Here is a 27,163-nt window from a genome sequence, read left to right as displayed (position 1 = left end):
CCGCGCCTCTCCGTGTAAAACTCGGCTGATCCGCTGCGAGATTGTGATTTTGTCCTTTTTGTTGGTCCTGCTTCTTTCTCTGCCTGTGTTCCGTACTTTGTACTGCGGGAGAGGCCGCGCAGCGGGAGGAACAATTGAAACGTAAGTGGAAAGACGAGGAAATAAAAGGAGTCGAAATAATGAAATGTCATTATCCGGCTGTCTTGCTCTCTCCCTTCTTAGAAGCAAGCACAGATCGTAAAGAGGCATAGAGATGTACCATTAGCCGCACGGTCCACGAGCAGCGACTTTAAAAAAAAAACGACGGGTAATTGAAGCGCGATGGGTTGCTTTCCGAGCATCTCTCTTTCGCGGACGTTACGATTGGCCACGAAACAAACAGCGAACTTAGGCAGGCCAGCTTGCCCTCTTCATATATATTTTCGTTTTTTTTTTTCTTCTCTCCTTTTATCCGACTCTGCTCGCGCGCGATAAAAAGTACTTTACAACTGGTCATTATAATATTTGCGAGAAAGAGATCGGCTATCAACGAGCTTTTTCAAGATTTCTTTGTAGGCGTATCGTCGTTTTGAACGAGCTGCCTCTGTACTCTTCCCAGAAATTCTGCCTTTTGCAAACTCACCTCGCAAGTAAATGCACATGCACCTTTCTTCCGCTGTTTTCTTTTTCTTGTTTTTCGTCTCTTTTTCAAGGCTTGTGGCTACACGTGTTATTGACAAAAGAAACTGCCGCGAGAACGGGATAATTTCGATGGCGATTTAGTTGTACGAAAGCATAACCGGAGCATATTTCGCCTCGCTCGAAAGAAAAGAATCAGCTGATACTTTGTGTAGAGAGTGATAGGCATGGGCGCGGTAGCGGTTTCATGAGAGCGCGTGATATTTCACTCGCTTGGAATTTCAAAGATGACCGACTGGATGCTTTTAAGAGAGAGAAAGAAAAAGAAGATGATTTCACATTCGCGCCCACCGTGGCAACGGTTTAGAGAAAAGCTCGCGCGCCCGTGGGGAGGCTGTTACGAAACGAGATGGCGTAGAAAAAAAAAATAATCCTCTTAGTCCTGCCTTCGATCGCTTTTACAACTCTCCAACGCCTTAAGCTCTTCGTCGTTTTTCGGTCCGACATTTTTCCTCTCGCGCACCCTGGATTTCTTAATTTATGCTAGCGTCATTTTACGATCCCTGCAATCCGCTTACGAGCGTTCGTTACGATCGACCGCTATACGCTTGACAAATTGAGATACGCCAACGAGGACAATTTTTTTTTTCTGTTCGCTTCCCATGCATTCCACTCGATTTTTATCATCGGGACGACGCGATCGGATATCAACAGTCCATCACTGATCGTGCATACATCTCTCTGCAATATTAACCTACATATTAGCACGAAAGCGTGTTAAGTGCACGCGTCAAAGAGCCGAGTACAGGGGACACGAAAGTTTATTTTATCGCGGCGAATTGCATTATCATCGCGCGAGATTCCTCGGAGGTCGCGACTGGCAAGAAAATGCAGCGATCTAAAATGGAAAAGACGAGAATGACCGAGAGAAAGAGAGAGAGAGAGAGAGAGAGAGAGGCACAGCATTATGAGGAGGAATGCCGCGCGGAAGAAAAGGCCGATCAACAGGTTCCGCGTGTACTCAATAGTCGAGCGTGCGCCGCGGCGCAGCCTTGATTGAAAGTACCGTGCGGCCGCGACGCGGGCTCCTGCGTCAGGTGAGCACGCAACGACGCCGCTCGATCGATGTTACCAACGGCACGGGCCTCGCGGCCGATTGTCCGTCCTCGCCTGCGCATGCTCGAGCTTTCATCGTCATTACCCCGCTGGCTGGCGGCGACGAACTTTTCAGGCTCCAGCCAAGTTGGCGCGCAGAATCGCGGGGCCGCGGATGGGCTGCCTTCAGACCGAGAATTTTTTTCGAGGGGCGAGCTTTCTCACGCGTCGCACTCGCTTTCGCCTGCGCGCGGTGTTCGCGCGAGCCACCGCGTTTTTCGCGTGACGCTAATGACAGCTCGCAATAATTTCTCTCTCACGCTCGTTCGTATGCGTGTCCTCGTAACAGCGCGGCCAAACAAGATTTTCGGCATATTCTCTCCCTTTGGTCGGTTCTTGCTCTCAGTTATCGCAAAACACGAGCGAGGGAAAAAATACGGACGGAAAGCCTGGCAATGAAGCTTTGTTTTTCCCTCCTTAGAAATTGGGGCGTGCGAGTTACGATTTGCCGCGATCGTTATCACTTGCAATTACGATAAGCTTGATTAATTGGCAGTGTATTATTCTTTCCACGAGGCTTGTCAAACCTGCAAATAGTGGGCTAACAACAACAAAACCAATTCCACGATGATTAAAGGTGAGACTGGAGGAGGACACGTAGAAGAGAGCAATTCCGTTGAACGCTCGACGCACCTGCGTCCCCCCTCGATGCACCGACGGAGCTCCCAACTTCCGGATGCGAGCGGACGACCGAACCAAAAGTGGAACTCTATCGGCGACCATCTCTCGACCGTGTCGCTCCTTATACACAGAGGAGCGCACGGGAGGCAGCGCGCAAAAACCGGAGCCGCGCTACGCGTCGGCGTTAGTAACGCGAGACACCGAGAGTCGAGAGAAAGAGAGAGAAAAAAAGAGGAGTCCTTTCTCCTTTCTATTCGGCCTTGGAAGTTTAACTCGACGTACCCTCGAAGAAGAAAAAAATCGTCCCACCTCCCGATTTTGTCACCACGCCCGCGTCAGTCGAACAGCTTTTTATCTCGAGTTCAAGGACGCGTTACTCGGATTTCACGCGTGTTCGAAACGAGGCGCAAGCTGTACTCGCGGGGCGGCGGGCATGTTTCGGGATAAAATTTGTATTCGGTTATTTAGTCGCGTGCGCAAGGATTTATGGGGCGACTGGTCGGAAAGCCTCGCCCGGAGAGAAGGAATGCAGTGCGTGCGGGATCTCCGCGGGACTCCTCGTTGGCGGCGCTTGGCTAGAGAATCACGACAATGATGTTGTCCGATGCTCTCGCCGCGGCAAAAATTACCCTGATTTGAACAACCTCGGGCAGGACAAGCGTCGTCGACGCCGAGGGGGGTGGAGGTGTTCCCTAATGTTAGGCGAAACAGCCAATTTCGGCCGAACGCTGGGAATAGATCGGCCTACAACTCTCTCTCTCTCTCTCTCTCTCTCTCTCTCTCTCTCTCTCTCTCCTCGATTTACATGCAAAGTCAAGGGACCACGCGTGGAGTGCGTCGCTTATTGAATCGTCGGCCGCGCTTTCCTTTGCTGCGCGCCCAGGGAAAAAATAGCCGAGAGTGCGCCTCGGTAAAAAAAAGCGCTGAAACGTTCGGAAGACGAGGAGACTCGAGACGGAGACGACGCCGCGCTGAGCGGCTCTGATTTACAGCTGCGGAAAGCGTTGATTTACAGCGGCTGGAGTTTCGCACATGTGTGCATCCGTGACCAGGCCACTCCCATCTGGCTCTTTTCTCCCGTATATATAGCCTGTCGAAAATTCACTCTCCGTATAGGCGTCGACACTTCGCTGGCATTAGCGTGCGCAATATCGATTTTCATCTTTGGCTGCGCTGCAGCGTCTCGTTATTTCCGCCTGTTTTTCACGGCTAGGCGAGCCGCTCTCGCCTTGGCTTAGATGCAATTGGTATACCTGTGCACTTCGCACTGTTCTCCTCCCCGAGAGAGCCATTGGCATTCTTCATCAGGCCTTGATTGCAACAGTCAACATGCGCTCGTGCTTTCCTCTTCTTCTCGAGCTTCAGTCCCGTAAAATATCACGCTAGTCGGATTCCGAATAGGGAACCACGCAGGCATATTTGTGCGGAGCTGCTATTGGCATAGCTGAGAAAAAAGGAACGCGAAGCGAGAGAGCCTGCGCGCAGCTCCGATTGAAGATCCGACGCGTTCTCGAAAAAGCTGTGCGAGCGCCGAGAGCCCAGGCAAACGATCAGCCATCGGCGAGGTAAGCGATCCAGCGACAATTTATTATTATGCGCGCGGGGCAATCGTTTATTATAGCCGAGCGCACATTTTGCACCGATCCGCGCGCGCGCATCGCTGCTTTCCTCGCTCGATTATTTCCGAAGGCACTCGCTTTCGCGCGGAAACGCTCGGTTCCCAAATAAAGCCGTGCCATTAACCTTGTTTACGTGAATGCTCTCGCGCGAGCTCCCCATTAACAACGATCATCGCGAGGAGAAAAAGAAAAAACGTCGAGTACTTCCTACGCGCGCGCCTTCGCGTCTCGCCGGAAATAGCTTAATTTCGGAGAAAAGAACCCTCCCCAGTGGCCTTGGGCATCCAGAACGAATTTTGCCTTTTTACGACGCGATCGCACGGCCAGATGTAGCGAGAGATAGATAAGTGCAGCGCGCGCGCGATCGCGCGCACCGAGGGCGACCTCGTTAAAAAACATCCGTCGCCGCGTCTCTCTAATTAGCGTCGGGCCAACGCTTCCGTCACGCATCCGACGACGACGTCTCTATTTAGCGATTCCTTCTACCCCCTCCCCCATCTCTTTTCCATCAGCGCGCGTCTCTCATTAAAATGCATCAATCGCATCTACCCTGCGCGTATACGTTGTAGCCTCGATTGCCGAGCAGCGCGTCTCACCGTAATTATTCGCACTGCGTCCTCCCGACTCTTTTTCACTGTGTCAGCGAGTCTCATACATATTCGCGCGAGAGCGAGCTTTGCCCGTGCACTACGTTTATTTTCCTATCGATAGCGTCGCTGTCGGCGATTGTGTTTTCCCTTTTGCTCGAGTACGTATATCAAGAGAGAGAGAAAGAGCAGTGGAATCGGATTAACGTCATTTATCTCAAGAATGATAATGCGCTTTACCTGCGCTGGATTGCTCTGTAAATAATTGCGTTCGCGAACCCCTTAGCTCGCGACTATTTATATTTGCAGCCGCGCGATTATCGCCTTTATTAATAAAACTCATCATCGTTCGCTCGCTTAATTTTGCGCGGCGTTCTTCTTTCCACTCGGCTCGCGGCTACAAGTTAACTTTCGCTCCGTCGACGCTGCAACGCGCTGATTTCAAGATCGAACCGCTGCGATTACGTTCACACCGCGAGACGGAGGCTACAGAACAGAACGCAAACCTTATCTGCGATATTTATGGTGCTGGTAGTTGCGAGAACAATATTGCAAACCACTAGACAATCATCACATTCGGGGGCGATACAAGGAATTACAGTAATCTCGCATTCGAGTATGTAACGCGATAAATATTGAATTTTTAACGCGAGGCGGCAGGATTTTATCCCGCAGCCTCGCAAATCGAGCGAGACGAAGGAAGAAAAGACAAACGAGAAACATCGCGACACATCATCTCCTTCACACTGGCATATCCCGCGACATTGCAAACTTTACATATTTTTCGTTTTCCCTCTGCACTCTCAATTTGTTCGTTCGCTCCTTCGTCCAAAACGTTAACTCGCTTCCGTTAGACGCGTAGCTTACAGCCATCGGAAAACTGGCTATAAGTGGAACGTGCACGATCGTTACAGGCTTCCCTTTTATGAGCTCCGCGAGCGCGAGCGGACAATTCTCCTGTCGGCCTCGTGGCGTAATGGGAGCGTCGCGGCAGAATGCTTTTTATTCCTCCGATCGAGCGAGAACGGGTCGCGACCAATGGGGGAGTCCGCACTAAACAGATTGATTCTTTGCCTCGCGCGGGAATTCGATCAAATTTTTGCCGTGCGCGCGCCGCGAGTTTAAACAAGTTACAAGTTTGATATGGTTGTAACAAGATTTCGTGAAATTGAGAAAACTGCTAGGCGGGCTGGCGCTGCGAGACAGAGAGAGAGAGAGAGAGAGAGAGAGAGAGAGCCATTACCAGTTGAATAAGTTATCGTGAAAGTCCAACAAGTCTTATTATCGAATTTCCCGAGTGGAAAAAGTGGAAAAATGGCGCGCGCGCTGATTTATGAACTTTCTTGCCGATGGCCTAGCTGCCACGCACTACACTTTTACTACTCAATTATGTACTCGAGTGCATGTAATTTGCGTGCGATGCATACGTAATAAAACTAAGTCCATTCGCGGATCTCCGAGATGTTTTTGACTAGATCCCAAAATGACTTGAGCAATAAAAATATACCGCCGATCGATTAGTCACTAGGTAATGATCCGCGATTAATCATTAATCGTGCCGTAATAACGTTTGCCGCACACTTCGAAAGTCGGATTATAAGGCTTCTTTATCAAGATTTCGCGCGTCGATTCTCAAATCCAGCAACAGCGATCTCTCGATCGCGCGTTTCTAGGCAACAGATACATAAAAAGATCCACGCGCGGTAGCACCTAGAAAAACAAGCCAAGTTTATGATCTTATGGCGGATGCATAGACACGATTATACAGCGCGACTCGGATTAAGAAATTCAATTGCTGGCAATGGCTTGGCGCGAATCGATGGCCGCGACTGATAAAAGCCAACACGCGGACCATTGTGTTCGGGGCGATAAGTCAGATTCGCTGTGCAACTTGCTCTCTCGCAATAGATCGATAAACGTGCACGCGCGGACCAACTGTTCCCAGAGTACACCAAGTCGTACATAAATCCGCGATCCCTGCTGGAATCAGTGCGCGAAGAGATACGCGCAACGGTAGCAACGTCGTCGATCAACTTACCGGCATAAGAGATGCTGCGGAAGTCGGCCCTCGTCGCGTGCAGCAGCGACGCCAGTTGCAGCAGCACAAGTAGCCCGCGGTGTTGTCGGCTCCACCTCATGATCGATCTCTGGAAAAACAAGAGAAGAGCACACGTCAATTTCGATTTCCTCCTTTCGCCTTTTTCCTTATCCACATATGCCAGATAAACAAGGCAACCAGAGATCTGACGTGTTTTCCTTTCGGTATCGTCGCCCAAGAACGATCCCTTCGATCGCCGTCCATATAAGTTTATTCGGGGCGCATATCAGATCAAATTGCAAAACGAACGAAGGGGCATCGGCACGGACGAGCAATAAAAGCACGCGCCCGAGAAAGGGGAGAAAAGAGGAAGGTAGGCAATCGGACGTACGCCCGTACCGTAACCTCGGAACATGAAAGCAGTGCAGGAGGAGGGAAGGGCCTCCCATAAAATCAACGATTTCCCGTACACGCGGCCGGCTCTATTTTCACGCGGTCTGGGCAGACACAAAAAGAAGTGGTGCGCGACGCGGTGGTCTCCCGCTCTCGTGTGTGTGTGTGTGTGTGTGTGTGTGTGTGTGTGCGCGCGTGCGCGCGCGCCTGCAATAATACTCGCTAGCTGCAGCGTCGACGCCAAGGTGGTCCGCGGATTTAACTCGCCGTAGCTTTGCTTAATCGCCCGGCATCCCACTCCCTCTACCTATGTGTATGTGCACGCGATACTTCCTCGCTGGGCGGAAGCCAGCCGGCTGCTGGCATTGTTTTTCTGATTGAATCGTCAATGAACTTTACGAGTATACTGGCTCGTTTCACTGTGGAGCCGGTGAGCCAGGAAATCGACGCGTTACACTTGATTTCTCCAAAATTCAGGTCAGCGTTGATAATTCGAAATGTCAGTCGCCGAGCTGAAGTTCGCGCCCACGACTTTTACTCCTCTCGGTCGTTCTCATTGAGAGTATCGTGTAATAACCGAATAACCGTTTTGCATCGAGCATATGCGGTAAAAGGTCGCACGAGCGTATCGTATGTGCCTGCACGTTGCTTCGATTCGAACTCTCATCGCCGAGATCGCCGATAGCCTTCGATATTTATTGTGCCCGATCTAATGTATAAATCTTCTGGCATTTCGTCGAAATTGATGAAAAAGGAAAGCAAGCGGGATGCATTTAAAAGGGAAGAGGATGGCTAACCAGCCGGAGGATAAAGAGCGAGGGTGAACCGCAAAGAGAGTGGCGCCATTTAATCTCGTAGCTTCAATCAAAAACCAATAGCTCCGGCAATTAAAATCCAACTCCCCCTACGCTCGCTGACACAGATCCGCGCGCGAAACAAAAGCCGCGCGCCAGGCAAAGATTCATGATCGCTGCCGCTGCCGTGCAAACGGAGTGCAAACAATACCAGGAAATCGCGCGATTAATCGAATGCAAACCCGAGAGTAAGAGGGAGAGCGCGATGGTTTTTCGCTGCTATTCTTACCCACCCCCGCGAAAGATGCGGAATAAAAAGAAGTCCAAGCCCGTGGCTTTTGCGTAATCGACCTGCGGGGATCGGATATACGGGCACGAGAGGAAACGGATAGCTTGGCTCAATGGCTCCATAAATTGCTCCCTCTCTGTCTGGCGGCCGATGATAAATCATTACTCAAAGGCACTGCGCGACGTCGACGAAGGAGCCGTGATCAATTAACTCCACACCAATTTCGGCGCGGCCGTCGAGCCGGTTTCGCTTACAAATTTCATTTTCTTTCCGGGATAGGCCTGACGTATGGCCTCGACGACGCGGTATGATTTTACTATCAACGCGTGCGCGCGTGACTCGCGGCTCTGCGATCCACATCTCCGCGCGTCGACGACGAGTGGGTGTTGGCTTGTGCACATCAACGAGATAACTATTGCGACACAGCCGACGTAGCGCGCTCCGTCACTCGCTTTTTCTATTTTTTCATTAAAGAAAATCCACTCCTATCGCTCCACTTTTTATCGCGCTCGACCGTATTGATTCTCATTATGCGCGTTAATTCAATTCTGAATTTAATTAACCGCGGCCGGCAAAACTGGCGAGATCTGTGTTGAAAATAAAGACAAGTCTACATTTTCGTTCCAGCTCGCGAGCTTCTTGCCGGCCACCGGCGTTACGCGCGTGCGTACGCGACCGGGCGACAAAAGCGACATTGTAGTTTCGATTGGGCTTCAAAATAAAATCACTCGAAGCCTTATTTACGTAAGCATCGGACGAGGCAGCCCACGACCTTGTTTTCTATTCCCAAATCAATGATCGTAACTCGTGTGTGTGTGTATGCGTCTGTATACGTTTGACACTTCCCTTCATTGCTGGCGCCTCTCTCGAATTTTAATTGTAGCCTTGGCGACTAATCTGATCGCTATAGCCTCTACTGCGCGCATGTTGTGTACTGCCAAGCGACTGTATTTCGAAAATCAATTACGTTCCTCACAAATAAATCAAGCAAAAAACAACAGATGAAATCACGACTCTGCGTTATTTCGCTAATTGAATAATCCGCTCTGAAGATCTCTCTTTTGCTCGTTACTCTCTCTCTCTCTCTCTCTCTCTACGAGTGCGCCATAATAAAAAGCATAAATGGACAAGCAACGAAATACAAAAAGTGCAAACGGCCAGTGAAAAAAGGAGAAAGATAAAAAGTAACGAGAGTTAATAAGCTACAGGCCCGAAAGGCGCGCATGAGAAAGAGAAAGGCAGAACGATCGAGAGCTATTAAAAGTTGCGCGCGGCAACGGCGATGACGAAGACCCCGAGTCAGGGGAAGAGGAGCGCGCGACTATATAAAGGGTCACGAGCTGCGGCGACGCAGTTAAACCGCAAACCGAAATGCGCATAAAAGCCACATGCTGCGAACGTTGGCTCTTCAGACTATTATTATTTATCAGGTCACGACACACAGATACGCGCGTTTTTTTTTTTTTTTGTCACGCGCCCGTAAACCCTTTGTCGTGATCGTCGGTGCATACTTCGCAAAGACTTTTCGCGAGGGCTTTCGAGGGCGAACGGAGGGAAAAATTTGGTGGGTCAAAGCTGGGACGGCAAAAGAGACCAGCGATGAAATGGCCCGCTCGGGAATTGACGTCGGTGTCGTTGCGACGAGGAGAGATCACGGCAAGTGCAGAGGGCGCGAAACGGAGAGGCTCGAGGGAGGAGACGGCAGGCGATCTAAAATTACGATGGCAAAAGAAAAGCCTGGAAATGGCGCCGCTCGAACAAAGAGAGCCCGAGAGTTGCGTGCCAGCCCGTAAAATCCTTTTCGGCTTCAAAGCCAACAATGAGTGCGGGCGTTCTACATACGCCCCTCCCGAAAACTCATTAGCGCGTCAACGGTCCGCGCCTTTGGGAAAACGCTTTTTCGAATTTTACGAACCAATTAATATTTCCCCTGAAAAAGAGCAGAAATAGAATTGAGCCGGAAATCCGCTGCACTCGGCGAGTGGCACGCAAGTGAAATTTTCGACAATGACAATGGCCCTGGAATGTGAAAACTCGAGTGCGCCGAGTGATATTAGCCAATGCAATTAAGCCAGCGTTAATAAAGCCCCGCGAGCGGTAAGTGCCTACGTATATGGAGATTCCACGGCGACGAGAGAAAGTTAGGCTCCTCTTTTCCTTTTTTTTTCTTCTTTTACTCGGATGTTACACTGTTTGGCGAGCACGCGAAAAAAAAAAAAATTAAAGGAATGATGAGCAAGAAGAGTAAACGTAAAATCTGGGTCGCTTTCTTTTAGACTTTTAATGCGCGATCAGTCGCTTATCGGATTATTGTTAATCAATAATATTCGCCGCGGCGAGCTCGTTCGAAATCTACATTAATTAGTGAGTCGCGGAGATACCAAACTCCATCGCATAATGCTTGGAATACGTGACTTCCGCGTGGAATTAGATGATCCCGTTACAGTCCCGGTGCTATTTACGCAGAGTCTTTCGCGCGGGCCAAGTGTGACGTTTATTCCATGGATCGTTCGCGCCTGAAGGCGCAAAATTCGAGCGGAAATTGCGCAAAGCCGAGCAGCTTACGCGAAGCCGCAGAAGCGAGGGGGCGTTGATCTCCGCGCGCGAGAAAATTGAAAGATCGCGGGCCGCCATGCTGCCTCGCTTGCGCGCGCTCATTAACGAGGCAACGTTTATATCCGCGCGATAATCATCGCGGACGGCACAACGTAATCGGGTAGCTGCCGGGGAAGCTGCGGCAGATCGACAAACAAGAGTTTTAATAAGCACGACGATGATCGCTGGTCGCGCTCGCGCTCACATGCCAATCACACTCCATCGAAGAAGCGCCGAAGCAAGATTCGCGTCCAGAAAGCGGCCGTTCCCACAGCGCTAAACAGTGCTCTTGCTCGCGTGTCTTTTTGTCGCGACATTTCGGAATGCTCGCGTTCCGACGAGCGCAACGGATTTTAATCAATCACCACTTTAAAAAAAATAAATAAAATAAAGCGACTCTGGTGAGATTCGACGGTAGGGTTGTTCGATTTAATTAGAAATTTATGCTCGACAACATTAACGCTCGTGCCTTGGCATTTTTTTTTTGGCGCAGCGTTACTCAACAGCCACTTTGCGCCCGAGTGGTTCCCGCATGCTTAATTATTGATATACGCGTATTTTCTTTTTGCCGTGCTCGTGTACTTTATGAGAATTATTACGTTGATATATAAAACTGGTATTTATAATAACATTGGTGGTGAGAAACTGTACTTTAAAGACTTCTTCAATGAGCGGGATGAGTACAGCAATAAGCAGTCCGGTGACAGTCTGTTAACTCATCATTTTCCAAAGTCATGCCCGTGCGAACACTGACTTTTATTAATCTTTTAGTGAGACTGAAGCAAGCTGATCAAATAATCAGTCATGGCAGTAGACCGCCTCGTGTTCTCGTGTTGTTTCAACTAAAATACACCTTTTTCGCTCGAGTTTCTTCTTTGCTCATTCTATAAAGAACCATCTCTCAATTATCGGCTATACGCGTCTTCCCCCCCCCCCCCTCGTTTTTCTCTCCACAACGACTATAATTGAACCTTGGATAGGGTTCATGCGCCAGTGAGAATTCAGATCCGTTACCTAGTAACTCTTGTCAAAATTGAACTCTGCAACCCTGACGCCTATATTTTTCTACTACGGCGAATCAGCTGCGTCCGACGCGGGAGTATTCAGATTGATTTGATTAAGTCATTAGAGAGCTGGCCACGCTCACACTTACACAAGCGTTGAGCAAACGAGCGCCCGATTTCTTTATTTTTTTTTTTATACTAACGGCGTGAGCAAACGTGAGATGTATTCGCCGCTTCGAATTACACATTTTTCTGGCTTTGCCTCGCCCGCAAAAGCTGTCCTTCATTCGGTTTGTCTCACTGAGGATTATGACTTTCGAATTTTTAAAGACAACGGTCTCGTTTCGACGTACAATTGCCTTGTTGTGGGTATACTTATATACAAGATGGTTCAATCGGAAACCTTTATCCTGTTTACTTGCAAATAAATTGCCTCTTCCACGTGTGTTCTCAATTACTGCAAATCGAAACGCTTGACCAGCTCACACCGACAAATCCGATCTTTTATTCAACGATAATGTGTAATATATCCCTATTATTGAACCCATACACGTAATGAATGAGGGTATAGAAAACAAAAGCACGCAACCTCCTGGCCACCCCCTCTTTTCGCGACAATCAAGCACAGTAATCAATCGGCGTGCGATCAAAAAGAAAAAAAGAAAAATTCGTTGATTTCCTCTGCGTGCGGAAGTCGACGGTTAATACATGCCGCATGCACGCGAGACGTTTTACGGCCCAGTTTTCACTCGTGAGAAGATCGCGCCGCGGCGATAAACTATCTGCCATTCGGTAATCAACTGGCGAGAAACCATCGACTCAATAGAATCCAGGTAGTATAAGCGAAGATCGCCACCTCGCGAGCGCAGAAAGCGGTCCTCACGGGAACGACTCGCTGCATATGGCAAGATACCCGTTGTCGTACCGACTACTTCGTCGAGTGCCTTTTCCGCGAGGAATGAAAAGAGGGCAAGAAAAAGATGCGTTATTCGCAAATATAGCAGTTTATTCTTCAGATTTTTACAGGTTATCGCGCTTCCTGCGATTCAATAACGTCTCATTAAAGAAAAAAAGGAAAAACTTGGCCCTGCTTCTCGAAACTTTGCCCATACTTTTCCATCTCGACGCTTCCAAGGCAAGCTTCGCGCGCTCCAGTTTCCAACTGTTGTTTCCGTTAATTGTTTTTTTTTTTTTTCCCCGAGTGCAAAATTTAATCAACCGACACCCGGCCCTGCTGCACATAAAATTCGCAACGTCGTGAAATATGAATTAAACGAAGCCTGCCCCGTTCGACGTATGCACTGAATGATGTAGGTGTCTCGCGCGCGGGTATTGTTCTCAACGCAGCATGGCCTTGGGCTCTCGCACGGGAGGCCGACTCTAGGCCATGAATTACCGCCGAATGTGCTTGCGACCTACGAGAATTTGCGTACCGGAGCGTGAGGTGAATCTGTAAACGCGGATTCTTCTTTCGAGGAATCGATTTTTTATTTTCCCTCCCCGCGTCTTCGCCGAATCTCTAAACTCGAACAATGATCCTCCGTCGCGCTGTCGCCGATATTAGGAAATTGCCGGCGAAAGCCACGCTGGTGACAACAGGTGACAGTCTTGCGTGGACTTATATCACACGCGCGCACACTTTCTAAAATAAAACGCTTGCACTTCGCCTCGCTCGGTTCATTTTTCTTTCTCGCCCGAGAGAAGGAATCTTTTCTCTCATCACGTCGGACGACGCGTTCCGCTACCGGGAAAAACTAAGAGGTATATGAGTCAGCAAATGTCTCCCGTTCCTTTTTCCTTCTCTTTTTAACAAAAAACAAAAAAAAAACACGAATAAAAAAAAACGTGACCCCTAGTTCACGACGGAGATAAAACAGGTTTTCGAATTTTCGAAATTATTGTCATGCGTCGTTTCAGCTTTTCAGTCATTAATATTTTGAACGATACATCGATTGGAACGGAACGCTAATGCGCACATTCATGAGCCGCTCAATAACAAACAGTCTCCGAGCATTTTCCGACTGTTTATAGACACACGTTCAAGAGCGAGAGAAAAGTCCTGCTGATAACTCACAGAGTAATGTTCCCTGAATGGCAAAATAGCAGTATGCCGGGGAAAAAGTTCCGATGCTTGAATCGGTTTAAAACGCGGCGATTATGAGCAGCCGACAGTAAACACGAGTTTGAGATTAGTTGCTCTACTCTCGCACTTAATTCGATTTAATATTTTTTTTTCTTTGCCGTGATAAGCGCAGAAGCGTCCGTCGATGCAGAAACGTTAAGAAAGAGAGGTAGAGAGAGAAGGGCACGGAGCCTCAATAAGATATCGCTGCGGCGAATAAATTTTGTCGGTTCATGGTTGACGTTGACTCATTGCAAACGAATTGGCCAAAGTGCATCGAGGATTTATCTTTCGATGAACACGCCGATCGAAAACCTTGCAGAGCAAAGCTCGATGCCGACAAGTACGGTGGCGTTGAAGCTGGATCAAAGGACGAAACAACGCGGCTATTCGACATCCAACGCGATGACAAATTGACGTTGTTGTCTCGGCGACAATGCTTTGGCGCGACCGGCCGGCCATTGCAATTAGCCGGCTGAAGGGGACTTTGTAAAAATAACCTACTGCGTAATTAATTAGCCGATTGATAGGCACGCGCGTTTGCCAGATGATTCAGCCCCGAGCATAGAGCTCGCGTGGTTTAACATTCGATCGTCTGGGTCAGGCCGCGATGGAAAACTATTAATCAGAGCTGCAGCGAAGACTCCGACGGCTTCGGACCAAGGCTCTCGTATTAATCAACAGCGCTCGCAGTCGACTTGCTCTCGCGGCTCGATGCCCGCGTGTGTGCTTGCGGAACCGCGCTTTTTCCGCGCGTTCACGCGGACGAGCCGCGTCCAATTTTCTTCTTTTTTCGCTTTGCAGCACTGCGCGGACCCTCTCTCTCTCTCTCTCTCTCTCTCTCTCTCTCTCTCTCTCTCTCTGTCTCTCGGCATTTTTATCAATATATTAACTGGCGCACGTGTCCGTCAACTTTTTTGCTCGTTTCAACACTCGAGACTTATTGCGAGCAATTGAACGTACAAGCAATACTTGTTTGCATGCAAGCGGCTCACACCTAACTGTGTTTGCGTATCAAAAGATTTTCTATTCGATTGCGTGTCATATTTATTATCGTACCAAACAATAAATTCGATAAAATTCATGATTATGCAAATCTCGCGAGTTTATCCACGCAATGCTCGAAAGCCAGTGAAAGCTGTATGTACTTAATTGTAATTAAATTCGTTTGAAAGATAAATTTCGCCGGATGGAACGTGAGATAGCTCTGGAGTATTAAATTTCCATTGTGATGTCATGTGGCGTCATTATAATCTGATACTTGAAGCTGCTTCGTCGTCTGCAATTTATTCAAAGGTATCAAACGAAAGAAAAAGCGGGCGAGATATAATGGTACACAAAAGGGGGAACCGAACGTCTAAAAATATCACGCCGAACGTTTCTAAATTAAAAAGGAAAAAACATAATGAAATAAACACGAACATTTCACGCCCCGCTGACTTGGCACCGATAATAATGAGACTAAAAAAATTTCAGGGTATTAGAAAGCATCGCGCGTCAGGCGGATAACCAGCCGATACCAGACGCACTAAATAAGCAGCATTCAACGGGCTTATTAAGCGCGCCAGAGCATTCGTAAAAACTTATATGCATCGATATATTTTTATCTGAGAGGCGCGGAGGGAAAAAGCGCGCCAGGACACGGCAACTTTCACCCCGGGTGCCGTGACGCATAAAGAGTCTAATCCACAACGGCACCTGGCCAGAGCGACACGTTTCCGAACGAGTCAATTAAACGCCCGCTGCAAGCGAACAAAGCGCTGCGACATTATACATAATAGCTTAGCTTTCGCTCCCTCTAACCGGATAGTTGTCGTTTGTTCGCGTGTTTTACAATTCACCTGGTCTACGTAGTATTTTTTTGACCGCTCTGTTCACGCGATGGGGGGGGGGGGGGGGGGGGGGGAGGAGGCGATGAGTTGACACTATCTTCGCTTGCTCGGCAGCGCCGTTCCGACGTCGTTATCACCGTTGAGAGGCATATCCTATCGAGCGCTAATCAGACGAGCGATTAACGTCGATTTCAGGCCGCACAAACGGATTGATCGAATTATACGTCAAAGGGCGCAAGGGCAGCCAACAATCTGTTTTTGGATTCATCAATCGTGCGCATTTGAGCAGTCGGCTCGCGCATTGTGCATACTCGCCTGCGTCGCTGTTGACTTTAGCCGAAATCAATTGAGCGCAACAACTACTTGTGCAACTTCAGTGCGATTAGCTCGCGCAGGCAGGGATTATGCGCGAACGAGGACACGCGCGAATTTTCCAATCGCTAGGCAGTTTTTCAGTTATGCAGTAGCCTGCCCGCATAAACAAATGCATAAGCTCAAGTAGGTCAGAGCAATGCGAGACAATTAGCGTCGATATACCGGGCAATTCATCCAAGTCGATTACTGCAATTGTTTGCCCTGATTGGATTTTCATGCGAAAATAGCGTCACGAGGTACGAGCAATTTATTCATTGCGAAGCCTGGATTGGTTGGACGCTTGTCAGGCTCCAGCAAAGAACCCATTGAAAATCTGTATCAGCGAGAACAACTTTATTCGCGCGAGAGGAATGAAAACGGAGAAAATAAGGAGCGACGGAGAAATAATGATGCGTGAAGAATTGTAGGAAGAGTGACGGCGACGGCGGCGGCGCTGAAACTAAAAACCGGTGTATTCATAAAGACGAGCCATCGATGCTCACCATAGTTGGATAGAAATTTCGTGTGGGGATATATAGACGACCGGCGTCTGTTCGTATAATATTCAGTTCACGGATGTGGGTCAACATACGGAGTCAAATGCACACGTAAGGAAGGCAAGTGCGAAGTCCTAAGATTAGAATCAACCTTGGGGCGGCAGCATATAGCATTCCGATCGAGAGTTAATCGATCATCGTCTCTTTCTCTTTTTGTCGTGTAACGGTACATGCGAAAAGCTCGAAGATGGCTGTGGCCGCTGCTCGCTATGACGCGGAAATAACTGGACCGTGTCACGACAATCAATTGGAGGCTGACTCCAGTTACCCGCCTAATTTGTTGATCGATGGCGGGAGAGCTCCACGAGACACATGCATGCCCGAATTGTGGCATTAATTGCGCGGATAAGCATCGGCCACTTGTCCGAGCGTGTCTTTCGTCGATGAAGCCCGCGTGCTCCCCGCGGCTCGCTCGGACTGACGTTCGCCTCGTGGACGCTCCAACGAAGATCGAGAAAAGGCACCGATCGAGCGCGTTTACAGGCACGTCGAGCAAGCAAAGCTTCCATGAGGCTCTCTCGGTAGACCGTATTTTTACGAGTTGCCTTGCACGCCCGCCACGCTTCACTGGCCGCGCGCTCGCCAAGCTGCAGCTCTGATGAATTTTAATTTTCTCAGAAAGCTACATCGGTTGCGGCTATTCTCATTTTCACCCTTGGCGCGCTCATAAAGTTCAGCGCGTGATAATTATGCTACTCCCCCGAAATCGAGGTCAGACCCTACCCGGAAATTATTTAACGCCGCTCGACCTCTCAACCAGCTCTGTATTTACTGGCATGTCGTAAAGCTTTTCCGATTACATCCCGATGCGTACTGCAAAGCTTCGAGGAAAATTTATCCTTGGCGAAGGAAAAATAGGTTATTAAAGCATCGCGCGGAATACGAGCGCAGCTCTTTTTGCTCCTTGCCTCGTATATACAAGTCGTTGTACGGCCAGCTCAATTGATAAATCGACGTTGCGCCCGAGAGTGTCGCGTTCTCGGCTCTTGTTTTTATTTTTATCGCGAGTTACGAGTATGATCCCCGCGAGATTAGATAGACCTTGAAGCTGCAGCGCGCCAAGCCACAATGAATCAAAAGATTACACGCAGATCCCTACAAAGTCCACGCAAAGCAAAGGAAATAGCTTGAGAATTTAAGCGTCCAATTAATCAAGCCGGCAAGCTGTCTGAGCGACAAGAGCGGGCAAAAAAAAAAATAAATAAATAAATAAACAAAAAGAAAACGAACGACGTACTTGGTATGCGTGGTGCACGAGTTGGCCCGCTCACTGCTCAACCGAAACTGTTACAACAGAACACACTTGAGCAAACTGTGCATCAGCGAGATGCGCGACGAGAGCGAGAAAATGTAGTTGGGCGAGGCAATCGCGCACACTTGATATCTGCCGCGCGCAAACAATGCGCGGCACCATTTCAAGCCGCGATAAAGACTGGCGACGCGCCGTCTCTAACAGACTGCACGCGCATTCGCTAGCTCGGCTGAAAACTTAGTTTTTCTTCTCCCCCCCCCCCCCCCCCCCCCCCACTCTTCCTCGACATGGACTGACGCGACGGCCTATCGATTGGCCTGCAGATACTTGAGATTTTTCTTCTGACCGTTGACGCGTCCAGGCCTTTCTTCTTATCTTCTGAAACTCAGCAGCACGCCAAGAATTTTCTGACTACATGGACAGATAGAGAAAGAGAGAGCCGGAAAAGTAGAGAATTGATAAGTCTTTTTCGCTAGTGAATCATGTCAGCGGAAAAGATTCGTATCGAGGTTGTAGATATACTGACTCGCGCGAAAGACATTTTGTTTTTCAAGCAAGGATTCCACGTCGCGTTCCTCCGTTTCTCACGCCACTGGCCGCCAGTGTTTTCGTTTTTACGGGGTACTAACGAGCGAGCGAGTCCTCGTTCGAGTAGAATTTTTCACGACTCATCGAAGCTGCGTCGCGGGCGCGGTCGAACGGGAAACGTCCAAATCCACGGCGGGCGCGTGCGACGCACTATGCCGGGGCAAACAGTAAAAACTTATGCGCTCGCACGTACGCGGACTCGTTTACGAGAGAGACGCGGCCCAGTCCGCGGGCGCTTTTCTCGTGGCGCGATTTCGGCGAACGTCCTGCCCCGTTTCCTCGTTTCCAGAATCATTCGTCGGACTTTCTAGTTTGTTTTGCGCGCGCCGGCCTTTTACTACGATCGTTAATTATATTTGCCTTCAACTCTTTATTCGCCGGCCGTTCGTTCACTTTCGATATTGACGACACTGATATCCGCCGGTCCGCGTATAAAAGCAGAGGCCGAATTATAGTCGTTAGGCAAACCTCTTGCCCCGACTCGTATTTCACGCCGTAATTATATCAATTACCAGCGATAAAAGCGCTCGGCGAACAAGCAGCGAGCGCGCATTAAAGTCATCGAGTAAGAGTTTCTAATCAATAACCGCGCCGATGGAGCAGCAGGCAAAAACGCAGTGGGCAATGAAAAGTCCCGATGGAAAGTATAACGAGGCACGCACGACTTTCCATTGCGTGATTTATTCAGCGCATAATTGCCCCGCCAAACAATCCCGTAAAATACCGAAACAATCGCGGCGCAACAACCCAGTGGAAAAATGCCGGGGGAAAACTGCGAAATTGATAAGCTCAACTATCGGGAATCGCATGTATGCCAGTCGAGCCGTAGGGAAAATCAACCGCGGCCTTTCGGGCTTGGCGTTTATGCATGGACGAATCGTTCGGAAACTCGAGCACGCGGAAGCGAGTTATGCGCCCCTCTCCCTCTCCCCTCCTATACAAGCAAATTAGTGGACGCCGATCAATCTGATTGCGGATAATTACAGGTGGCCGATCAAACCTTATTTTCCGCATTGGAAAGTCGATGCACGCGCGCGATATGATTTATTTATTTATGAGACGTCGATGAGGATATTTAACGAGCGCTCAAAGTTGCGCGATTAGCGCGACGGCGCTGAGGGGAAATAAGCCGGCTATTGCCGATTCTCCGTCGCATATCGCGACCATTGCGTAATTATCGTCGCGAGTACACGTGAAAATTTACTATGCCACTTCACTTGAACGTGTGCACGTATAATTGACACGACATTAAAATCTTATTTACAACGGTGTTTGCAGTTCTTTTTTTACAATGGCCACGAGTCTCTGGGAATGCCTGGTACATTCGCGTGAAAAATACAGCTACAGTTTTTTTTTTATTATATCAACTTGCTCCGCACAAATGATTCATGGGACTTCACCTCGCAACAGCATTTTTCAAATTCCTTTCAGCCGCTACTATATCGGTGGCGACACATTCACGTAATATCGGACAACACTTCGGGACAGTAATCACGATAAAAAAACCAAATAGTTTCACATTTTCAGTCGATTGATAAATTGAGTCCTCGGAAAGAAATGCTTCGCGTGACAAAATGGAATTCGTTAAAGTTTTTCTACGAGTGGACGCGTGTGTGCTCCGCAGGGAGAATTTCCTTTTAGATTAGCCGGAGTTTGTCAAGAGATTTTCCGGGCAGAAAAGGACCACCGGGACGCAAAACTAATCTCGGGTTGGAGTATGGTATGTGTGGTGCCGTCGCCGCTGCCGCGTTGGCCATTAGTCGTCTTTTCCAGCTGGTCTCTTTCCTACTCTACCAAAAATCTCGTGATACAAAGCGAACCAGATTTTCTATGACGGGCTGCATGATGTACGCTTTGATAATTTTGCGTTTGACGTGTGGCGTTCCATACTTGTCGCTCACGAGCGATTATGAAATTCAAACAAAAAAAAAAAACAAAAAACAGACCACTCCCTTAGAGTGACGAATGAGTTCTTTAAATTATATTTTTTCTTTTTTATTTCTTTTATTACTTTGGAATGAACGGAATAAGTATGACTACTACTGTGTTTTTATCTAGATCACCTTTTTACAAAGCAGCCGACGAGAGAGGAAGATTAGGTGTCTTGAGGACGCGGTCCCTTGATAAAATGAATCAGATCTCTATAAAGATTTTCAGTGGTGCGCAACCTATCTCTCTCTCTCTCTCTCTCTCTCTCTGTTTCGTGCTCTCCAAGGTGTAATATACATTTCAACGGAAGCCTATACACGAACGAACATAAAAATTTTGAGCAAGTCACAAAAACCCATTGCCTCGACGTACGCTATATACCTTGTCAACGTATCATGCTCCACCTTGGAATTTTTCAATAAACACGCGATGTACACGACAATTGGCGCGCTTGCAAGCTTCTTGGCGTTATAAATCACGCGAATATTTCTCTCTCTTGCATGCCATTATATTATCGCGCGACACGTACGATGCAATCCTTCGTACAGTTAAATATAGATCGGACCAGTATCGGACTATACACTAAGATACGTTCGTATGAAAAAAAGATTTTGATCGGTAATTGAATTTTTGATGACGATACAACCTAGGCCCGTTTCATTTTTGATTTCCAAGAATACCCTACGAGATTGATTCGCTTTTTTCTCAAAGCCGTTTTAATGAAGTGTATCGCGATGATAGATCAACTCGTTTTGGTGTATCCATATATATAGATATATATATATGAGTTATAGTATTGGAGGCTGATCATTGAGTTGACTGATCGCCATGGATTTTGATATTGCGAGGTGTACAAGGAAACGTACTCTACCGCAGGATCAAATCCACGCGAGGCCAGCTGCTTTATCAATGAACCGCAAGTCACACGACCAGCGAACAAATCCGCGATGATTGCGCTGGAGTGGGACTCGCTCATCCTCTCGCAGAAACAAAGAATGAGGCGAGCCGCCTATTCGTTCCGCTTTCTAAATCGGGCAGATGCGGGGCACGTGTGTCCCTTCGCTTCTTCCTTTTCTTTGCTTTTTCCACGCGAGCGCGGACGGAGGGCAAGCACGTGTGTCGCCACGAGCAAGAGGACGCTTTATGCATGCATTCTCTTCTTCTTCGTCATCTTTTTCTGAAAAATCGATGCCTTCTTCTTTTCTGCTGTTCGCGCGTCTCATTTTTCGAGATTGAATCCCGTTTTGTCAAGTTTATTTTCCACGGCGCATAATTGTGTGCACTGAACGCGCGTAAAATTTTACGAGCTTGCCTGGCCGGCGATGCGAACCGTTAGTCGCTGTCCCGACGAATATTAAGCGTTACTTTGAAATACTTGTGCCGAGAATTATTAATAATAATCCGCGCTGGAGAAAAGAGCATTAAACACCTTCGTACGGAGTGTGTAGATCGTAAAGCACATTCTCGCGGTGACGAGCTCGCCTCGTATTAAAGATGTATAATTTTTTTAAATTTCTCTCTGCAAAAATACGACGGGCGCGTATTCGCATCTCGCACCATAAAAAGACCTTCCACCATATACGCGCGCGTAGAGCGGAGTGGGAGGAGGGAGGGCTACCCGGCTTTCTCATTTTTCGCGAGTAAGAAGAGAGACGCCACGACTTTACGATTCTCGTCCCTTCGAACATTGGCAACATCCATTTAACGCCTTTCTAACGAGGCGTGGCTCTCTGCTCCTCTGCCGGCAGCGGGAAAGGGGGAGGAAAAAAGGTGATAAAAATCAGAAAATGAAAAAAATGAAGGAAAAAAGAAAAAGAGGCGCGCATCTGTGTACACAAGCGAGATGTTGAGCGATGCAGGCGCGGCATAAAACCAGATATTCCACAGCCATATATACGCTAGGCGCGCGGAGGCTGCTCGTACACACACGTCGCTCCTGGGCGTGGGTGAGTAGCGAGTGCAAAAACGGCACACACCACGTATACGCGAAACTGGTTTTTCTCTCTCTCTCTCTCTCTCTCTCTCTCTCTCTCTCTCTCTCTCTCTCTCGCTCTCTCTCTTCTCTCGCGGGAAGGCCGTCGCGCGCGTACGTGTACGTATACTCTCTACACGCGATCGAGCGATACTCGCTGCGCGCACACGTGTACAGCTGGCAGGTACCAATAGACTCGTTGGCTTATCAGTGTGCTCGCTTGCAGCTTGAATGTGTGCGTGCGCTGCGATAAAAAGACCTGGCGAGGCGCGATAATGCAGCGCTGCCCCGGCGCAATCGACGATAGAGCGAAGAGTGGATTGTTTTGCGCCCCTCGCGATGCCAACGCAGCCGAGCTAACGTGTACGTTGCCGAAGATGGACGTCCGATCAATATTGCTCCGTTTCTTCGTATTAAGCAGCACTGCTGATGCCTGCTTCTAGCGGACGATCGAGCTGCCTAGGTTCTTTCTCCCGAACGCACGAGCGGAAGGTTTCGTCGGTCTATTTTCACTGATAAAGCTTGACGGCTCACGAGACTGAGCTCAACTCATTGACGAAAACTATTTTCCTCTTGTAAAAAAGCAGAATGAAAATGCTCATCCTTGCTCCAAAGTAAACACCGAGTGGAAATCTCCGCGTACTCTCTCTCTCTCCCTCTCTAAAATTAAAATAAACACACGCAAGCACGCACAGCCGTTGAAAACGGAAGTCAGCGAGAGAGTCACGAAAAACGTCGATTTTGGGATTGTTCGGCCAGGGAAAGTCAGCGGAGAGAAAGACGTTGGCAATACAACGCGCAGTGTCCGGGCAACATCGAGAGTCACTGTTTTGGCCAGGCTCACTCCCCCGCAGTCGGCGAACAATGGGCTACGGCCCAAAGAAGCGAGAGACGAGGGGCCCTAGACCTTTTATAGACTGATGCATCGCCCCGGGGGCTCGGTGCCGCAGCAGGTCTCTCTCGACTACAGCGCCTCGGTCAACGGGACTCGCATGGGGCAGAACTGCCGTAGGAGATTCGAGGGCTGAGCGCGCATGGGAAATGCATTTCAGGGTCGAACGGGGTTATTGGGATTCGTATGCACGTGCCTGTTTGTCGAATGATTTTTGAATAATGCATGCGCCGAGAGATGCGCCTTGTACTTCATAATGGTCTTTAATATTTATAAAGCTGGCGGAAGCGAGTCACTTGGAAATGCATTCAATTATCAAAGCGTGTTTCTGTGCAGAGTGCGTAATTGGCACCAGAGAAAAGAGAGGCCTGGAAGGGAGGTGCCTATAGGGAAGAAAATGAAAAAATAAGAGGTTCAAAGATTAAGTACAAGGGAGATAAAAGGACTCTTCGTTCCTCTCTTCTTCTACGAGCGGAGAGAAAAAGAAGGATGAAAAACAAAGAGGAGAAGCAAAACGAGTTATGAAGGGAGACAAAGAAAAAACTAGCACGAAAAGAAAAATGAGTTTGGAAGAGCCGTGTGTGAGAGACAAGTAGAGGAGAAGGAAAGGAGTAGAAGACCCCTCCACGCAAGTAGCGAAAAGACTCTCCGAGCGCTTAGGGCCCAAAGTTACAACCCACCTCGACATAAAATATTCTAATGAGCGAGAGAGCGCAGCAGCTTCAGCTTAACGCGTGACAAAATCATAAGTCTCGCTTAAATAATTCATCAGGTTTGCGTTGGAGGCTCGGCAAAACGCCAACGGGGCCGGGGGACAGCGATACAATAATAAAGCACGACAAAAGCGAGCAAGGCAACGAAATGTCCGCAATTAAAAGAGAGCAAAGCGAGCGAATACAGGCGTGCGCGCACGACAAAGAAGCGGGCAACAAAGTGAGACGGCGAGAGCGCATGTGTACGGAGAAGATGCAGCGACAGGACGAAGAAGAAAAAGAGACGGCAGCGAAAGCAAGAGCGAGAATAAGTATGGTAAGAGACTGAGAGAGAAAGAGAGAGAAACGACCCACGAGGGCAGTACAATGGCGCAGCCAAAGAGGGAGCCCTCTCTGTACGCAACGCAGCCTATACCTGCTGGCTAGCTCTCGCTCTCTCAGGTGTATCTGCGCGCAGCCCAACTCGCGCGCGGCAAGCGCACGGGCGAGGGAGATGATTATCGCCGGCGCCGAGCGGAAAACCGATCCATTTCCCCGGTTATAGGTGTCGTCTATTGAACCATCCGGAGAAAGGACTCTATTCGGCCGAGTCTCCTATCTTGCTTTCCCCCCGCGCGAGCACGGTAATGAGGTCTTTGCTCTTTGCCACCTCGCGCGCACGCGAGATAACAATGCACAACGGCTTTCCCACTGCTCGCCGGCCATTTTTATGGAACCGGAATCGGAATTTGGTTTCTTATTAAATGCCATCGTTTCTTAACTCGATACTTTAATGCTCGCTCGAGCAATCAATCTTACTTCTCTTTCTTTTTTAATCTCATAAACATAACGATATCCCTTAACAGCGTAGTAATTAATGTCTCGCTCGAGTGGCCATTCGCTCCGTAAATCTCCCAGTGAGAGAGCAGACACTTCACATTTCCAATGTGATCATTTGGAGTTAGGTGTTACAAAGCGCACGAGAGAGCTTCGAATTTCAACCCCGAACCGATCGTTTTCATTCGCAGCTCCGAATGCGATTTGCAGCATCACTCTTCGAAAGCAGAGTACAGACGAGGAGAGTCGGAAGAAGACCGGCGTAAATAAAAAGTGTTTAGTCTTTCGGCGATGAGGCCTCTAATCTTTGATGCGAGCGACAGATAAGAGAGCGTCAGCGTTTACGTAACGGTCGTCGTCGACGTGTACTCGACAACCAAGACCCAGAGACTGTTCGTGTGTGCGCGCGTGCGTGCGTGCGAGTACCAAAGGAGAAGGAGATTTCATAATATTCTCCTCTTCGGCGACACAGAATACTTTCGAAACTTTTTTATGCTGATAAGCGATGCATGCAGCCGTAGTGTGGACGCACGCGCGCAGATCCTCGCCTCGCGAGTTAGCGTCAGCTATATTTTTTTAACGTACGCTTCACTCGCAATCGGAGATACGTACACGCACGCTTTTTCTTGTATATATACACCCGATACGCCGTGGCTTAAAGATATATTTATATTTGCGTTTGTGTCTTTCTGGAATTTCAATTGAAGAAAATAGATTGATACGCGCGCTATTTAGGCGGCAGGCGCAGGCGACACGTATCTATTACATAAAACGCTCATTGCACTCGACAAATAAGGACATATCCCGTGCTCCAATTGTATATCGGTCGAATAAAGTATTATTCAGCGAGGCTGTTTAACCGCGCGATCCAATTTCATTGGCAGATGTCCGAGTGGAAATAGACGAGGGAGAGCAACCCCTCGCGTAATACAAACAAAACCAAACAAAAAAGTCGGACCCACGGCTCACACTGGAGCAAAAAAAGGAAAAAAAAAACAAACAAACAAAAAAGCGGAGTTGTCCGGCGTTGGCGGGAGCACACATACACGCACCGTAAATAATTCATGGCGCGTCGGCGACAAACGGATATGGGCTGCTGCCGTTGACGATGTCGTAACCAATAACTTTAGCCCATCGATTGTTCACGATGCGCGAGGTGCGAACCATTTGCATGCGTCTCTCATTCGCAGCATTTGCATCCGATTGTCGGCGACTAGTTTCGCTGATATTCGTCGCTGTTTTTTTTCTTGTCGTCGCATCTTGAAAATACACAATGCGCACCGACGTATTCGCAACGGTAAATCGCTTCGTATCGGAAGCGATCGTTGCCGATTTCTCGATAAAAATCTAGCACGCTGGAGCGAGGTAGGAATAGCTGGGCATGTTTCGCTTACATACAAGATGTAAAGTACAGAAAGTAAGTCTCGGGCATGGGATTAAAAACTAGTTTTTCAATCACGTATCCTGCTTCCTGCCAGGATGCCCACCTCTTTCGTTCGGTACTCCGAAAAAAAAAAAGAAATAAATAAAAGAAGAAGAAGAAGAAGAAGAAGAAACGAGAAACACAAGCCGAGTAGGCCTCGGAGAAGAAAAACGCGCATGGTACGCTCACCGAGATTTCGGTCGAGTGTTCAAGCGAACGCTTGGGTCGTCGAGTGATGCGAGCGGCAAGCGTCTCCACTGAGGCAGCGTCTCATGATCAACTCGGCATCTCTTGCTCTCTCACAAACAACACAATGGCTATGGAGGAGTGGCACCGAGGCAACAGTATTTGGTCACACGCGCGAATTTTCAAATCCGTGGCAAAGGCTGAGTTTGTTTACAGTTGCGTTGGCTACGGTGCTGCCAGCTACGTACACACCAGTCGAGCGCGTCGAGCGTGCGCGCACGGCCAGCGGCGCAGTCGAGTACTGAACTCAACGCAACGCCGCTTGGCCTCGGCCAACGTCTCGAAAGAGAGAGAAGAGAGAGAGAGAGAGAGAGAGAGAGAGAGACAGAGCGTAGGCAGTGGTGGCGCGCGCGGAGGAAGGGGACTCACTCGTACCGTGGCAGCAGTAGTAGTTTTATAGTAGTACGCGGTCGAGGGAGAGAGAGTGCAACGTGGGCTTCGAACAGGCTTCCGCACAGCACGGCGCAGCACAGCGCGCTCTCCGTTGTGCAGCACGCTGTCGGCGCGACAATATCCCCAAATCGCCAGTCGTCGGACAGCTGAAATTCCTCGAGTCTTGTTGCTCGCGTCGTTGAACTATTTGCACTGCTGCGAGAGTAACGACTAATTAGTACACCGATCGACTGCATCGTCGGGTCCGCGCGGGGTCGGCGCGACGTCGACGCGTTCGCGCAACGGAGAAAGAAACGAGCTAACGAGCAAGTGCGAATTTCTCGTTCGAGCGCACGCACACGTTTACGCGCTTGCGATAAAC

General features: G+C 48.9%; 1 protein-coding gene across 1 annotated transcript in view; it reads right to left on the bottom strand.

The window, feature by feature from the left end:
- LOC131668001 (semaphorin-5A) overlaps positions 1–26,620 on the bottom strand; it is a 44,975-nt gene extending 18,355 nt beyond the window's left edge. Inside the window, exons 1-2 of the mRNA XM_058941805.1 lie at positions 26,353–26,620; positions 6,639–6,747 (exon numbers count right to left, since the gene is read on the bottom strand). Coding sequence (XP_058797788.1) covers positions 6,639–6,738 — 100 coding nt within the window. The 5' untranslated portion in view covers positions 6,739–6,747; positions 26,353–26,620. The remainder of the gene's footprint in view (positions 1–6,638; positions 6,748–26,352) is intronic.
- Positions 26,621–27,163: the final 543 nt, after the last annotated feature.

The sequence above is a fragment of the Phymastichus coffea genome, unplaced genomic scaffold (assembly GCF_024137745.1).
Source record: "Phymastichus coffea isolate CEN01 unplaced genomic scaffold, Cenicafe_Pcof_1.1 PCOF00072, whole genome shotgun sequence".
Taxonomy (NCBI): Eukaryota; Metazoa; Arthropoda; class Insecta; order Hymenoptera; family Eulophidae; genus Phymastichus; species Phymastichus coffea.
This window is presented reverse-complemented; position numbering and strand designations above follow the sequence as displayed.